The sequence below is a fragment of the Plecotus auritus genome (assembly GCF_963455305.1).
Source record: "Plecotus auritus genome assembly, chromosome: 9".
In the NCBI taxonomy this organism is placed as follows: Eukaryota; Metazoa; Chordata; class Mammalia; order Chiroptera; family Vespertilionidae; genus Plecotus; species Plecotus auritus.
Window position 1 is genome coordinate 17,673,743 of NC_137783.1, and position 14,832 is coordinate 17,688,574.

Here is a 14,832-nt window from a genome sequence, read left to right on the forward strand (position 1 = left end):
GAGTAAGGCAGGGTCCCTGTCCCCAGGGAGCTGATGACCAACTAAAGAAACCAGCAGCCCCATCTCCTCATATCTTACAGGAAACAAGAAAGAGGACGATGCCAAAAAGAGCCCAGCTCTTCGGCAGGAGTCCAGGCCTCCCCTCCCCAGAGCAGCCTCCCCCTCACCTTGGGCAGCACACTGATCTCTTCCATCTCCTCTTCTCCTTCCCGATAATACACTTCAACTCCACTGTCCTCCTCCTCGGCCAGAGCAGCTTTCTTCTGCTTCTTGTTTGCCCTTTCCTGAGACGACAGGCAGGAAAATGCCGAGCTGCCCAACTTGCCCACGAGCACTCTTGGGAAGCTCTGGGCAATGCCCCCCTCTGCCCCTCCTGGCACCACCCTGTGCTCAGCCTCCAAACTCACACTAATCTGGGTCCAAGAGACGGCGAGTCAGCTGTCCCTTGGCCTCTGAATCCCTCTCCTTGTCATTCGTGGGGAGGCCCTCCTCCCTGGGGACGTACCTGCTCACTTGCAGACTCCAGATGTGGCCGCTTGCCCTGCTTCTCTGCGTGTGGTTTCTGGGGCTCTTTCTTCTCTTTGCTAGGCAGCTGGGCCTCCTCCTGCCCCTTCTGGTTCCTCTTCCCCTTCCTTTTCTGGTTCTTCTTCTCCTCCTTCTCTTCTTTTCCTTTGTGGTCTCTCTCCTCTGCCTCTATTTGCTTCTCTCCTTGCTTTAGAGGTGACAGTCCTGGGGAGGCAGAAAACACGTCCGGCTTCCCAGTGTCACTGGGGAGGAACGACAGTTCAACCAGGTTCTTCTGGTGGTCCACGCTGCGACAGGAAGAGAGGGAGGGCGGACAGTGAAGGCAACAGGAGAGCACACCGCACAGCAGGCAGCCAGGCCTTCCTCTCCTCATCAACCCACAGTTTTCTGGGCCCTGCCCCACCCATCTTGCAATCCATTTAGTATCGTTAGGAGCGATTTGCATGTTTCCCAGGCTTAGTAGTAAAATACAGGAGGCAGCTGTGATGTTCTCCTACTTTGTCCCCAACAACAGGTGCCTCTGCAGAGAAATGTCTCCACATCTGCTTTTAAGAGCAGAGGGAGAAAGTTCCAGACAAAGGGGCTTCGCTCATCAGAACATTGCACCCACCACTACTCAAGCCGTCCTGTCAAAGTTTACGCTAAATCTCCTCCCAGAAAAAGGATTGAAGGGGGTGGGGAGGGAAGAAGGCACCTACCTTAGGACCTTGGCTGTGAGCAGCTTCCCTTCGGGGAGGTATCTCTCATAAAGGGCTTTCTCGGATGGGCTGTGCTGGGAGACACGTGGGTACTGGGCCAATCCCACAACTGAGGGGCCAAGGCTGACAGAAGAGAGACAAGGGTCCTCTGGTCACAAATACAACAACAAGAGTCCCAGCCACCCAAGTTGTGACCAGGATTTATGACAGACATAAGTTCCTGGAATTCAAAAGGATACAGAGGGCTTTGTAAACTGGAAAAAATTATCAAGCACAATGATTAGTGATCGCAGGGCACTTTTTAACCCACACCAGGGCATCACAATGTATAGAAAGACAAGAAGAAAATGAGGAAACATAATAGCAGAGAAGGCTGCAATAGCTGGTGGTTGTGAACATTATATGATTTCAAAGAGCATTTACAAAGAGTGATCAAACACAAAGTCAAAGAGAATCTGCATGTATTGAAAACTGACATGCCATATGCTTTGCCCAAAACAAAATAACAGTAAGTCAAAACTTTTTTTAAAGTAAAAAAAAACTTGGAATTTAAAAGACTGATGGAGCCCGGCTGGCAAGGCTCTGTGGCTGAATGTCAACCTATAAACTAGGAGGTCATGGTTCAATTCCTGGTCAGGGCACATGACCGGGTTGTGGACTCAATCCCCAGTGTGGGACATGCAGGGGGCAGCTGATCAATGATTCTCTCTCATTACTGATGTTTCTATCTCTCTCTCCCCCTTCTTCCTTCTCTGAAATCAATAAAAATATATTAAAAAAAATAAATAAATAGAATCTCCTTCCTTCATATTCCCTTCAGAGGTGACGAGGAATGCAGCGGACTGCAGGCCAGAACAGGCCCAGGGAGGGCACTGGCCTGGCCACGCCCCAGGCTCCACTTCACTCACCCAAGAAGCACGCCGTGTGGCTGCACGGACTTCACGTAGCCCCTCAGGAGCTGCCCCTCCTGAATGTCCTGGATGGAGTTAATCTCCGGATCCGGTACTTTGCTTTTTGTCTCTGGGTTTGTCCTAAAGGAATAAAAGGCTTACATACACATACCTCTAATCCCTTTCCTCCATCCTCCCCACTCAGCTGGGGTACAAACTTGTATGTAAAAAGAATATGACTCTGGACCTGCCAATAAGTCCAATAAGATATATAGCAGTGATTTTCAGCCCTTTCCATCTCACGGCACACATACACTAATTACTAAAATTCTGCGGCACACTAAAAATATGGGTTTTTGCTGATCTGAAAAAAAAATAGGTATGATTTTGATCCATTCACAGCAGACAGCTATTTATTGTGTTGGCTACTGTCATTTTTAAATTGAAAATCTAAGGGAAAAGAGGCCAGTGCCCCTGACTGGTCAGGTATTGCATGTCTTAAAATTTCTTGCGGCACACCGATTGAAAAGTGCTGACACAGAGCATAGCCCTACTCTCTCCTGAAGTCCTGTTAGCCAGGGACACATGGCTATGAGCTGACTGACACAGGGAGAGGCTGACCAAGCCTCAAACCTAAAGCCTTGGCCTTATCAACATCCATTTCTAATCATGGAGCAAGCTGACCTCAGGCCAATCCACTTCATGACACACTCACTTCTACTCTGGAATCCTGGGGGCTAAGTCATCTCCCTCACCAGGACTACCATCTGGCGACCTTAATACCCACATGTGGATGTGTGAACCCTTCCCTGGGAAACAAGAGCCTAGCAAACAGGTTCTTCTAGCAATCTGAATGTGCTTGGCTTTTCTGGATAAGAGCAGGGCAAGTTATACAGTGGACGATCAGAGAAGAAAGTGGGAAGTCCTAAGATTAGATCAGACCCATGGGGCCCTCTTCAGTGCTCTAAGTGGGTCCTCCTGCTCTTGTCCCAAGAACACAGAAACCCACCTGGACGATCGCAGCGACAAAGTCAATACCTCGTCTGCAGTGGACAGGACATAACACCTGGAATGAGAGCAAATGAGAAGGAAATACTGACATTTGAGCATCTCAGGAGACAGCAAAGGGCCCCAGTGTCCTCTGCACAGGCTGACTAACAGGCAAGAGCGAGGAGACAGGAGGCCTGGGCTCTGTGCTTCCTTCTGTTGAAAACCTGCCGAGGGACTCCAGACAAGACCTATCACTTCTCTGAGCCTCAGTTTACTAGTCTGTGAGGTAAAAAAATAACACTATCCCCTCTTCTTACCCTAAAAGAGAGAAGAAAACAAGAGGAGACACGAAAGCCCTCTGGCAGATGCAGTCTTACAGTGAGTATTTAGATGAGAACAGCCCTTTGTCAGGTCCTGGGAGTGTGTGACTCAGTGAAGAGAAGGCAGCAACAGGAAACTGCGATGAGGGGATGACCTAGGACTATGCAGACTCAAGGCAGCCAAGCAGGAAGGTCGGAGCTGGGGAGGCTTCCAGGAGGTAAGCAGGCTTTCCTCTTTGGTTGGGTTTCCAAAGATACTTCATTTAAAATGGCAATTAGCCGAGACTGGTTTGGCTCAGTGGATAGAGCGTCGGCCTGCGGACTGAAAGGTCCCGGGTTTGATTCCGGTCAAGGGCATGTACCTTGGTTGCGGGCACATCCTCAGTGGGAGGTGTGCAGGAGGCAGCTGATCGATGTTTCTCTCTCATCGATGTTTCTAGCTCTCTATCCCTCTCCCTTCCTCTCTGTGAAATATCAATAAAATATATTTAAAAAAAAAAAAAACTACAAAGCATTTCTGAAAGAAATTAAAGAGTAAATAAATGAGAGATAGATTTTAAAAAATAAAATAAAATAAAAATAAAATGGCAATTAACTCTAGCCAGTCTGGCTCAGTGGATAGAGCATCGGCCGTGGAATGAAGAGTCCCGGGTTCAATTCCGGTCAAGGGCACAAACCTCGGTTGCAGACTCAATCCCCAGCCCTGGTCAGGGCACGTGTGAGAGGCAACCAATCAATGTGCCTCTCACGTCAATGTTTCTCTCTCTGTCTCTCCCCCTCCCTTCCACTCTCTCTAAAAATTAATGGAAAAATATCCTTGGGTGAGGATTAACAAAAAAAGACCCAAAAACATAAATGGCAATTAGTAGTCTGAAGTCACAAAGTATAGAATCTTAGCAGTAGAAAGGATCTCAGCAACAGTACAGTCCAAATTTTCTTCATGACAGGCGTCTGCCTTTTATAACACGGCATCATAACCCCTAAAGCAGGAAAGGACCTGGAGGGATGTCTCCCTTTAGGTAATTAATTTACTATCCACATTTGACGAATGGAGGAATTATAACTGAATGTTACTAAATAAATCCATTTAGCTTTGGCTATAAATAAACCTATTTAAAATAAATATTTTGCTGAAGCTCACACCCCCATTTTGTAAGCCTTAAGAGACAGAAAGCAGAGATGATCCGGGATTTCTCTCTGACTCCCTTTTGTCCTCCCAGGCCTCAGATATTTTTGTGCTGTTCAGCTCTTATCAATGGTTGAGAAGTCAGGCAGGTGCTGGTGGCTTGAGACGAGAAAGAGCAGTTAGTGCTCTTGAAGGGCACTTTGGCAAAATATATAACATCGTTTAACCAATTTTACTTCTAGGGATTTATTTCATAGATATACTTACAGCAGCACTGAAACATATGCAAAGATATTTACTTCAACATTATCATTCATCAGCAGGAAAATTTTTAAATAAATTATGACAAAAAACACATGATAGAATACTAAAAAAATGTTAAAAATAAGGTAAAAGAACAAGGTTGATTTAGACATATTAGCATGGGAAAAGAAAAACATCCATGATAAGATGCTATGAGAAAAAAAGCAAGTTGCAGAACAATATATAAATAAAATTTTATTATATAAAGGGAAATTATACCTATATATGTGTTAAAGACAAAGACCAAAATACATAATGGTTAAAAGTTGCAGAGAAAAAGAGAAGCCACATAAGTTTTCATTTTCTATTCAATTTTTTTTCTGGCACATAATCATGTATTACGTCTATAACTAAAAAACAACAACAAAAAACAAACACCACAATCCCACAAACAGCTGTAAAGAGGAAGAAAATGGAACCTACCTGACAATCTTCTGGGGGGCGAAGTCTTCCAGGGGCGCCTCTGAGTAGGAGTCACTCACGTGAAATATGCTGACTCTTCCAATCCTCCCGAAGGGGAAGGAGACAGTCAGCCCCTTGTTGGGGGTCACCTTCACCACTCGGCCCATGGCCACTTCCCCCTTTTCAAGCTTGTGAGGACCTGGAGGGAGAACGAACCTGATTCAGGGAAGAAGAAATGAGCCAAGAAAGAAGGTGGAATGCTCACCAACCACCGGCTGGGGAGGAAGCTACCCAGACTTAGGGTTTCTAGGCTGAAAGGACCAGAATGATTGTGAAGACCCAGATTGCATGCCATGTAATCAAGGATCCCAGGGCTATGTAGTAGACAACCCTTTCTGAGACCTAATAAAACCAACTGTGTAGGTAAAGGTGACTCAGACAGCAGTGTAGTAACACAGGCCAGAGAGTAAAACTTCAGGAAAATAGTTACAAGAAGGGACCAAGCACACTAAGCTTTCTGAGGACTCTAATACCCAAGGCATCCTTCAACCTGGGCAATAACAGAAGACCCCCCTTCCCACTCTCTTCCACCCCCTCCCTTTCTGACCAGGTACCATTTCATCACCACACCTATGAGTGAGAGACACAAGAAGGCCTTCGAGGAATCGGGACCAACCACGGTGGCCTTCAGGGCCTGGCCAATTTGGAACTTCTTATCTGGATGTTTCAGAACCTGGAAGGACAAGAAAACTCCTCTGACATTTGAAGAAAGGTCTATCATTTATTCAAACCACATAGCATTTAAGTCTCCATAGCAAGGGTCCTCCAAACCAATCCTTGAATAAGTACACAGTTCTTTGTACGTACTATGAACACACAGCAGACACTGAGCCAAGCTTAAGGAGCCAGAGGATCTCTCCAGGGATCTCAAGCACACTGACCTTAAAGCTAAGAGAAATGAGCAACATGGGAATTCTTCCCCGGATGTCTGGAGCAATCTCCACCTCGAGCCATTTCTTAATCACGTTGTACTGAGGAGGAAAAAACAGGAGAAATGGAATGAAACAAATACAAGCATTTTTTCTTTAACCTTCATTAAAATATCATCTCCTAAAATCACAGGGTTGAAAGGACTTTAATCCTACATTGTTCCAAAGGACAGAAATCCACTCCTACATCCCACTGGCCCTGCCCAACTTCCACTTCTCATAGGTTTCACTCAGAGCCTAGCTCAGAGCCTGCGCCAGCCCAGCAGGATGTGCTTCCCTCCTGGTGCTCAGCAAAAAAGACCCTGGAGAGGCTCTCAAGCATCAGGACCAACCCCCCTGACCTCTGCAGCCTCCACGGAGCTCAGTTGAGCCCAGTGACTATTAAGCAGCTTCGGGGCCCATGTCTTATTTCTAGACCAGTTTAGATCTTGATCTTTTACTATTTACACAGTCTTCTACCCTAAACATACATCCCAATGTTTGAGTCCATCTAACAAAACATCTATCAAGCAGCCATTATGCACATGGCATGATAGTGATAAATCAAGGAGATGACTGTCTACAGAGAATAAGTCAAGTGAGTATGCAAATAACTAGAGCAGCAAACATCATGAAGGAAGTACAATATGCTTTGGGAATATATAGGAGAATCAGTAATAAGGGAGAGTTATCTGTGCTGGAGCCTGAAGGATTATAGGCAATAGGAATGGAGGGCACTCCAGGTATAGAATACAAATAAAGATAAGAAGGGAAAAGATAGAAGAGGTTTTCAATGCGACTGGTACACCAGATTGGTGAGATCAGATTGTGAAGAGCCATAAGGCATTTGGGGTTTATGAATGTCTACAACAGACAAATAAAGGTATCAAGCACCAGTGATATGTTCAGATAGATACTTATAGAAGAATCTGGCAACAATGAAGGAGCCATTCCTCAAGGTCAAGCCCAGTCTACCTTTCTCTCTGATATATCCCAACCAGTATAATTCTCACTGATCTCTCCCCTTTTTTGAACTCCCGCTTCACTTGGGGTTAGAACACCCAATCTGTCACCCAATTACATATTGTTTTGCATCACATCTGCTTTACAAAAGGCCAGAATCTAAAGTCCAATATTGCATTCATTTTAAATCTTGCTTTATCATGTATTTTTCTTTCCATTTGTATAAACATGTTGAACTGTTGTTTCCTAAGTTGTAAATTTAGCTCCTCAATTAGACTGGGGAGTTTTCCAGGAGCAAGGCCTATCATCTCCCATGAACCACCACGGTAGCAAGCACAGAAGCAAAGCCTAGTGCTAATGGCCAGTCTCCAGCTTCTCTGTTTCTTCTGAGAAAAGGATGGCATCACATTGCAAGGCTACTCACCTTCTTCAAGAAGCAAGTCACGGTCTGACCAGCCTGGTACTGTTTAATCTTTTCCAAAGGGCTATCAGAGTGAGTGTTGAGAGCAGTGTGGCCATCCTTCTCCAGCACACTGTTTGCAGAAAGGCAATGGAAAGAGTAAACCAAGCCCTGGTTTAAAAACACCTCCCCCAACTGGCCATGGATAAATTATGTAGGATTACCCCAACTCATACACACCCTCCACATCCCCATTTCTCTCCTTACAGGGGACAGTTCACAATACCTGCATGACAGCTAATCTTTTCCATTTCACTCACACAGGTGTGAACAAGCTATACAGTAAATAACCTACAATAATCTTCATAATTTTAGGAAACAGAAGTATTTTACTTTTCTTAATACTTTAGCTATTGCTTTCTATTTAGCAGAACTGCTTCCACAAATAAGCTCTCACTGAATGTGACAACACTCTCATGTGTGAATGAGGCAGGGTAGATATTATTAAACTCATTTTATGCTACTGAAGCAGGAGGTGAAGTCAGACTCTGACTCAAAAATCCAGGGCTTTGTCCCCTATGCTACCTTGCCATTATCACTTTCCTGATTCTCTTTCTTCTCAGAAGAGCAACAGGAAGATGTGATCTGAAAGTTATCAGTCCACAATTTACTTCAAAGGAGTCATACAACGCCCTAGTCAGTTTGGCTCAGTGGATAGAGCGTTGGCCTGTGGACTGAAAGGTCCCAGGTTTAATTCTGGCCAAGGGCACATGCCCAGGTTGCAAGCTCCATCCCCAGTGTGGGGCGTGTAGGAGGCAGCCGATCAATGATTCTCTCATCATTGTTGTTTTTATCTCTCTCCCTCTCCCTTCCTCTCTGAAATCAATAAAAATGTGTGTGTGTGTGTGTGTATGAAACAAGATATTAAACAAATAGGAATTATGTGCTCTACCAAATCTCAATGCTCTGTAAGTAAAGGGCTTACTTTGAAGTGTTGTTAGCATTTGGAACTCAATGTTTCAGGAATATTTACCTATCTCAGATACAAGCCTTCTCAGAAATATTCCACTTCTATTCTGATAACCAAACCTCACCCCTGAGAGTTACTTAAGAGGTCCTTCCACAATAGCCCTAAGCACACAAGATTTCCAATGCGGATGGATCCCAGGGCTGACTCCGCAGAGCCATTTGCACAGCCAGGAATCTAGTTTCATTCACTGATGGCCTATCGATTCTGAATGGCTGGGTTTTGGTTTGGTTTTGTTTTGTTTTAATGGAGAAAGCAGAAGATAGGCCCATGGATCAAACTGCTTAATATCCTTTGAAAAAATTATCCCAGACAAACTGCACCCACCACTACATGGAACTACTATTACTTCTCCACCTAGAATCCCTCCTGGAACACCCCTCTTAGAATCCAGTCACCAAATTCTAGTCTTCACTCAGAGAACAGATATTCTTGGCTAGGTGTTGTTTATTTAGGGAATTGGGTTGAGAGCAAAAATTATTTCTTTTCGTTACATGCCTACAAACAGAACCCCTATGAAGCCTTTAAATGATACTTGAGCCCTGAATACAGTTCTTACATTAATTTTCAAACTAACCCCACAAAATAGCTATCTGAGAGCCAAATATCCTTACTAGAGAATTAGTCAACCTGGATAGAGAGGCAAAGTCAATCACATCACAATCAACCCTAGAACTCCGGTTCCTATTTCCAAGGCCCAGAGCTCTTTCCAGGAGACCATGCTACTGGTTCCCCTCACCTTGGCCGAACACTCAGCTCCGGGATGGTTCGGATAAATCTGGGATGACTTATTGGGAGAAACCTGGGAATACAAATAAGGTCAAATCATTTCTCTTTTCTCTGTAACATCATACTCTGGAGATCAGTTTCTTTCTACTCCCCACCAAGCCAAGCTTAAAAAACCACCTGCCCCTCTGCCACACCACCCATTGGTGACGTGTCGGGCCTGCAGGGTCCCATTCTCATCCTTTGCAGTACATGGTAAGGAGCTAGCTCATCTGATCTTTTAGGACTGTCATATGAAACCCTGAAAAGAATTTTCCTTATAGACTATTTACTCCAACTCCTTCATTCTGAAAATTAGGAAATTGAGGTCTAGAGAGAATAAATGGCTCAGTAAAGATTCCACAGTTAGTTCCTGAAATTACTATACAAGTTATTGGCTAGAAGTTGAAGTCTTTTTTTTTTTTGCTTTCCTTATTATAGCAAGGATTTCTGCTACAATAACGTATTATAACAAGATTTAAAGTAAATGAGTATAACTAAAGTATGCAGGGCGGGATGAATTATAATAACTGCTGATGTATCCTGAGCAGTAACTATGTGTCAGGCAGCCTGCTAGGCACGATACATACTAGCTGCTCTCTCAGTCTTCACAACATCCTTACAAGGTAGTCACTACCCTTACTCTCACTTTACAAATTAAGAAAATAAAACTCAGAGAGTGAAGTAACTACTTATCTCCTGGTCACATAATCTTAAATGGCAAGTCTGAAACTAGATCTGACTCTAGACCAATGCTCCTGACCACTATACCATTAAAATTTTTCAAAGACATATAATAAAAGGATTCTTTTGGTGAATGTTTTTGTTAACTGAAAAAAAAATCTGATTCCTATGCAACTTTTGGAAACCTGCCTCAGTTCCAATTCCTTCTCCCACAATTACAATCTTCCCCCAAAACTGCTCATCCCCCAAAGCCTCCATACTTGGATGTCTTCACATCTCGCCCTCCAATCACTCGGGCAGTGACCTTCTTCCCAACCTTCAGCTTGGCAGTAGGAGATGTGCCCTCTGGAACATCATCTAGAACGTGGGAGGCATGGATACAGCCAATGATGCCGTTTTCCAGAGTCACAACCACATGGGTGGGCTTAATGGACTTGACAGTCCCTGTGACCATGTCCCCAATGGAGAGGGTGTGCTTCTTTTTAGTCCCTACAACCATTGATGGATCCCCTTCATCATCCTCGTCGACCGTCTCAGAGTCCTTCCGGGTCTGTCTCATTGTCCTCTTAGCAGCTGGTCCCTCAACAGCCAAAAGAAGGCCAGTCACTCCGGGTTCCGTGGTCTTGAGAGTTAGGCAGACACCCTGTCCCACTTGCAACTTCTCCGAGTCAAAGCGGAATGTGTCATTGAGATGAGAGGTCAGGGAGAAAGCTGCCAGGTGGCCAGTCTCGACCAAAGAAGCAACGGCAAAGGACTCCTCCAAGTGCTGCACAATCGCCTGGTGTTCACTGCCTTTCTTCAGCTGGAAAACAGAGGAAACCCCCCATTCCACTTCTTACAGAGCACAGGACCGTTCATCACCCACTGGGCTATAAAACAGTGGGTGGGGTTGGGAAAAGCCTGGAGTCCAGGGACCAAAGGCCAGATCAGAAGCACCTGGAGTTAGCTTCTGTTTTACCCTAGAACTAGTGGAATCAGCCAGGTGACTTCTACTCGTCCTCCAGGTTTAAAGCACTGGCTCCTGACTCTCTTAGTTCTACAGCTCTCCCCCAATTTCTTTACTCTTTCACTCAACAAATAGAGTCACTCCTGAGAGCTTACTATGTGCAAGCCAGTCTATCTTGGCCCCAAATCCAAACTGTGCTCATGTCCAAACTGCATCCGAGTGCACCAGCTTCACTTGGATGATAAAATGGAACAAGGACCTGCAAAAACACTGACTGAGGGATTAGTATTGTCTTCTATTTCTCTTTGTCTCTCAAAGTCTCAAACTTACAAGCAACTAGAGGTTAAGGATTATACGTATGTAATTCTCTGTACCATACCCTACATAATTGGGTGCTTAAAACTTTAGACAATGACCAAATATATGTCATCCAAAGAAAAATACTACTAATTTTGAGATTTTCCTTGAACCCATTCTTCTCTCACACAAAAGTCTCAGGAGAGGGTGTCAATGAGCAGCCTAGAGGTCAGAACTACCCACAGACATGTTTTGTTTGGGTCATATGATGTTGTTAAAACATGATTTTCAATCTTTCCTACTCTTATTTCAAATAAAAATCCAAATTCAGCCTTCTCTCAAAAATTGGAGATAGCCTGGCTGGTGTGGCTTGGTGATTGAGCATCAACCTATGAGCCAGAAGGTCAAAGTTCAATTCCCAGTCAGGGCATATGCCCGGGTTGCAGGCTCGGTCCCCAGTTGGGGGGCATGCAGGAGGCAAATGATCAATGACCCTCTCTCATCATGGATGAGTCTATCTCTCTCTCTATTCTTCTCTGAAATTAACAAAAAATATTTATATTTAAAAAAATCAGAGACAGCAACAGCAGACTCATATGTTCCTACTTGACAACAACCAAATGGAAACAAATGATCTCTGTCCCTCAGTGGGCTGCAGGCTGTCAGCACTTACTGCAACCACTCCCTATTACCCACCCACCTAGCTCACTTCACTCATTTACATAACCTGCTTGGCCCTTAAAACAGGTGACCATAACATTTATCATCTGAACCAGAGTGAAATTCTGAGTTATTAATAACTACACCAGGATTAGAGGTATAAACTGGGTGGGAATGATGCAGGTAAATCCACCATACTCCAAGCATTTGTGTCAGAATCCCTGAGCAAAGTATGTGGGATTGAAGGGGTGTATAATGCCTTTAAAATCATGGAAATTAAAGTCATCAGCAAGCTTACCTTTTTAGCTTTCCTATTCACCAAATTGTGGCAAAGGGAAACATGTACTTCCAACTTCAACATGTCAATATTCAAGACCACAACCTTCTTTTTCTGCCCAGATTCCACCTCCTGCCCTGCAGTGCAGAACCAAACACAACATGATCACCCCCTTGGAGCAGGGGGGAGGGAGACAGCATCTCTCCAAGAGCCCTGCTGTTGTTGTCCTGATTTGCATTCACACAAGATAGGCGTACCACAAGTTTCTACTGAATCAGCTAATCTACCCTATGTATTTGGAAATTCTGAGTCCAGGAGAGGAAGCAAGGGGCAAAGGGTTTCCCCCACCAACTGTGGTGGGCAAAACCAAAGCACTCACCTGCCCGATGGTATTTGCTGGCTCTCAGGACCAGACCAGGCACTGGGCCCTCACTGAACACCACAGAGCCATCTTCCAACACCTCTTGCACCTCTAGGTCAAGGACCATCCCTGGGGTCATCTCAGCCAGCGTCTGGATCAACACAGAGTCTACCAGAGACCCAAAGGAAACAGGAATTAGCAAGCAGAAACATTCTTACTATTCTTTTCCTTCAGAAATGTGCTACTACATAGAAGGACAGTGGAGTGCTGGAACCGCAATGAAAGTAAAATCACTTTTAGTAAAATTGTCCCATACCCATGAAAAGTTCTATCATAAAGGGAGACACCTTTCCCTTTTGCTAATCCTACCTGGCCATGATTCATGAATATAGCCAGCAAATGCCAGTAACACATGCTTTCCTTTAGTTTCTGAATTTTCATTCTCTCTGTTTAGAATCTACTCTCTCAAGCTTCTTATTCCTGAATCCCAAAAAGGGTTCCAACAATCTTACACAATGGTTCAAAGCTTAGGAGGGTAAGAATAATAACCTCTCACAAAGTGTTCTAGCGGGTCCCTTTCCAATTTATCATCCACTATACTATATCCTATATAATAAAGAGCTAATATGCAAACTGTTGTCATGCCATCACACAACACTAATATGCAAACTGTCGTCACACCATCATGCTGTCACACCATAAAGGCTCAGACACTCAACAATGGGGAGAGAGAAATGGGGACCAGCCAGGCTGTGGCCCAGGAGAGGGACAAGCCGCATGCCCTGCAGTCCCGGGCGCCAGCGGCTGCATCTGCAGCCCGGCCCGGGAGAGGGACAAGCCACATGCCCCATGGTCCCACAGTCCCAGGTGCCAGTGGCTGGGGCTGTGGCCTGGGAGAGGGACAAGCCGCCCACCCCGCAGTCCCGGGCGCCAGCAGCCGGGGCTGTGGCCCGGGAGAGGAACAATCCGCATGCCCCACAGTCCCCATGGTCATGGGCACCAGCGGCTGCACCTGTGCCTGTGGCCTGGGAGAGGGACAAGCTACCTGCCCTGTGGCCCCGAGCGAAGCCGCCCGCCCACAGTCCCCTGCGGCTACGGCTGACCCGGGTGAAGCCGGCCCAGGTCCTAGGTGCCTGCAGCTGGCCGGAGGAGGGAATCGTGGGTCCTGGGCGAGGCAGAGGTGGTTAGGGGCAATCAGGCAGGCAGGCAGGCAGGCAGGCGAACGGTTAGGAGCCAGTGGTCCCAGATTGCTAGAGGCAGTTGGACATCCCCTGAGGGGTCCTGGATAGGAGAGGGTGCAGGCTGGGCTGAGGGAACACCCCCCTCCACCCCCAGTGCACAAATTTTGTGCACCAGGCCTCTAGTTTGTTGAATAAAGGAGCAAAAAATGAAGAGGTGAATGGATTCACAACAAATGCAAACCTGAGGCCACAGAACTAAGGGAAATTTTGGCTCTGGACTGGGCAGGAACACAGGGGGACTTCTGGGATGCCTGTAATGATCTTTATCTGAAGCTGGGCGGTGGTTAAACAGGGGTGTTCATTTTATAAACATTTACTGAGCTGTACCCTAAAGGATTTGTGCACTTTATGTCATATGCCCATTTTGAAAAGTTTACCAAAACTTTTTTCAGTATCTGGGAAGCCCAACTACTCAGGAAACAGACGGGCATAAGTTACAACACATGCTCCCCACCCCTGACCCTCATCCTCTGCCCTCCTGCTCACACCTCGGTTGCTCATGAGGCTGCGCACACCCTGCCGCTCCTCCAGGCACTGGCTCAGGAGGAGGAGGCTGGTGGTAGCCCGGTCTCCCAGAGTGCAGTCCGACAGCCGCAGCGACAGCAGCATCCGCTGCTTCTCCTCGTCCACGTTGGTCACCTTTGCAACCACCGTCTGCCCCTCGACAAAATGGTCACTTGTGGAAGTCACAAATTTGTCACTCATGATCTAAAGGAATAGGCAGAAAATTAAAAAAGGAAAAGAAGTCTCTATTAAATAGACAACCCAGTTAATGTGCCCAGAAAAGAGTTTGAGAGGTGGGGAGGGCACATAGGACCCAGGAAGTTGCCCCTGGCCCTCTCTGAGTGCAGCCCCACTGCCCTTCCATAAAAATAGGAGAGGCCCAGGCTGCCAACACAGCCTCCCAGAGGACATCCAGCCAAGAAGACACATCAGGGGCAAGCCAGGGGACCCCCACACTGTCCATGTCTCTAACATCCAATGATAGC

General features: G+C 45.9%; 1 protein-coding gene across 1 annotated transcript in view; it reads right to left on the minus strand.

Annotated features, from left to right (window-relative positions):
* Positions 1-14,832, minus strand: part of PDCD11 (programmed cell death 11) — a 39,431-nt gene that overhangs the window by 4,044 nt on the left and 20,555 nt on the right. The window contains exons 17-30 of the mRNA XM_080687118.1: positions 14,332-14,551; positions 12,621-12,770; positions 12,263-12,378; positions 10,322-10,863; positions 9,352-9,414; positions 7,610-7,718; positions 6,196-6,285; positions 5,885-5,987; positions 5,276-5,453; positions 3,123-3,179; positions 2,132-2,254; positions 1,224-1,346; positions 506-812; positions 168-284 (exon numbers count right to left, since the gene is read on the minus strand). Of these exons, the coding sequence (XP_080543244.1) occupies positions 168-284; positions 506-812; positions 1,224-1,346; positions 2,132-2,254; positions 3,123-3,179; positions 5,276-5,453; positions 5,885-5,987; positions 6,196-6,285; positions 7,610-7,718; positions 9,352-9,414; positions 10,322-10,863; positions 12,263-12,378; positions 12,621-12,770; positions 14,332-14,551 (2,298 nt within the window). The remainder of the gene's footprint in view (positions 1-167; positions 285-505; positions 813-1,223; positions 1,347-2,131; positions 2,255-3,122; positions 3,180-5,275; positions 5,454-5,884; positions 5,988-6,195; positions 6,286-7,609; positions 7,719-9,351; positions 9,415-10,321; positions 10,864-12,262; positions 12,379-12,620; positions 12,771-14,331; positions 14,552-14,832) is intronic.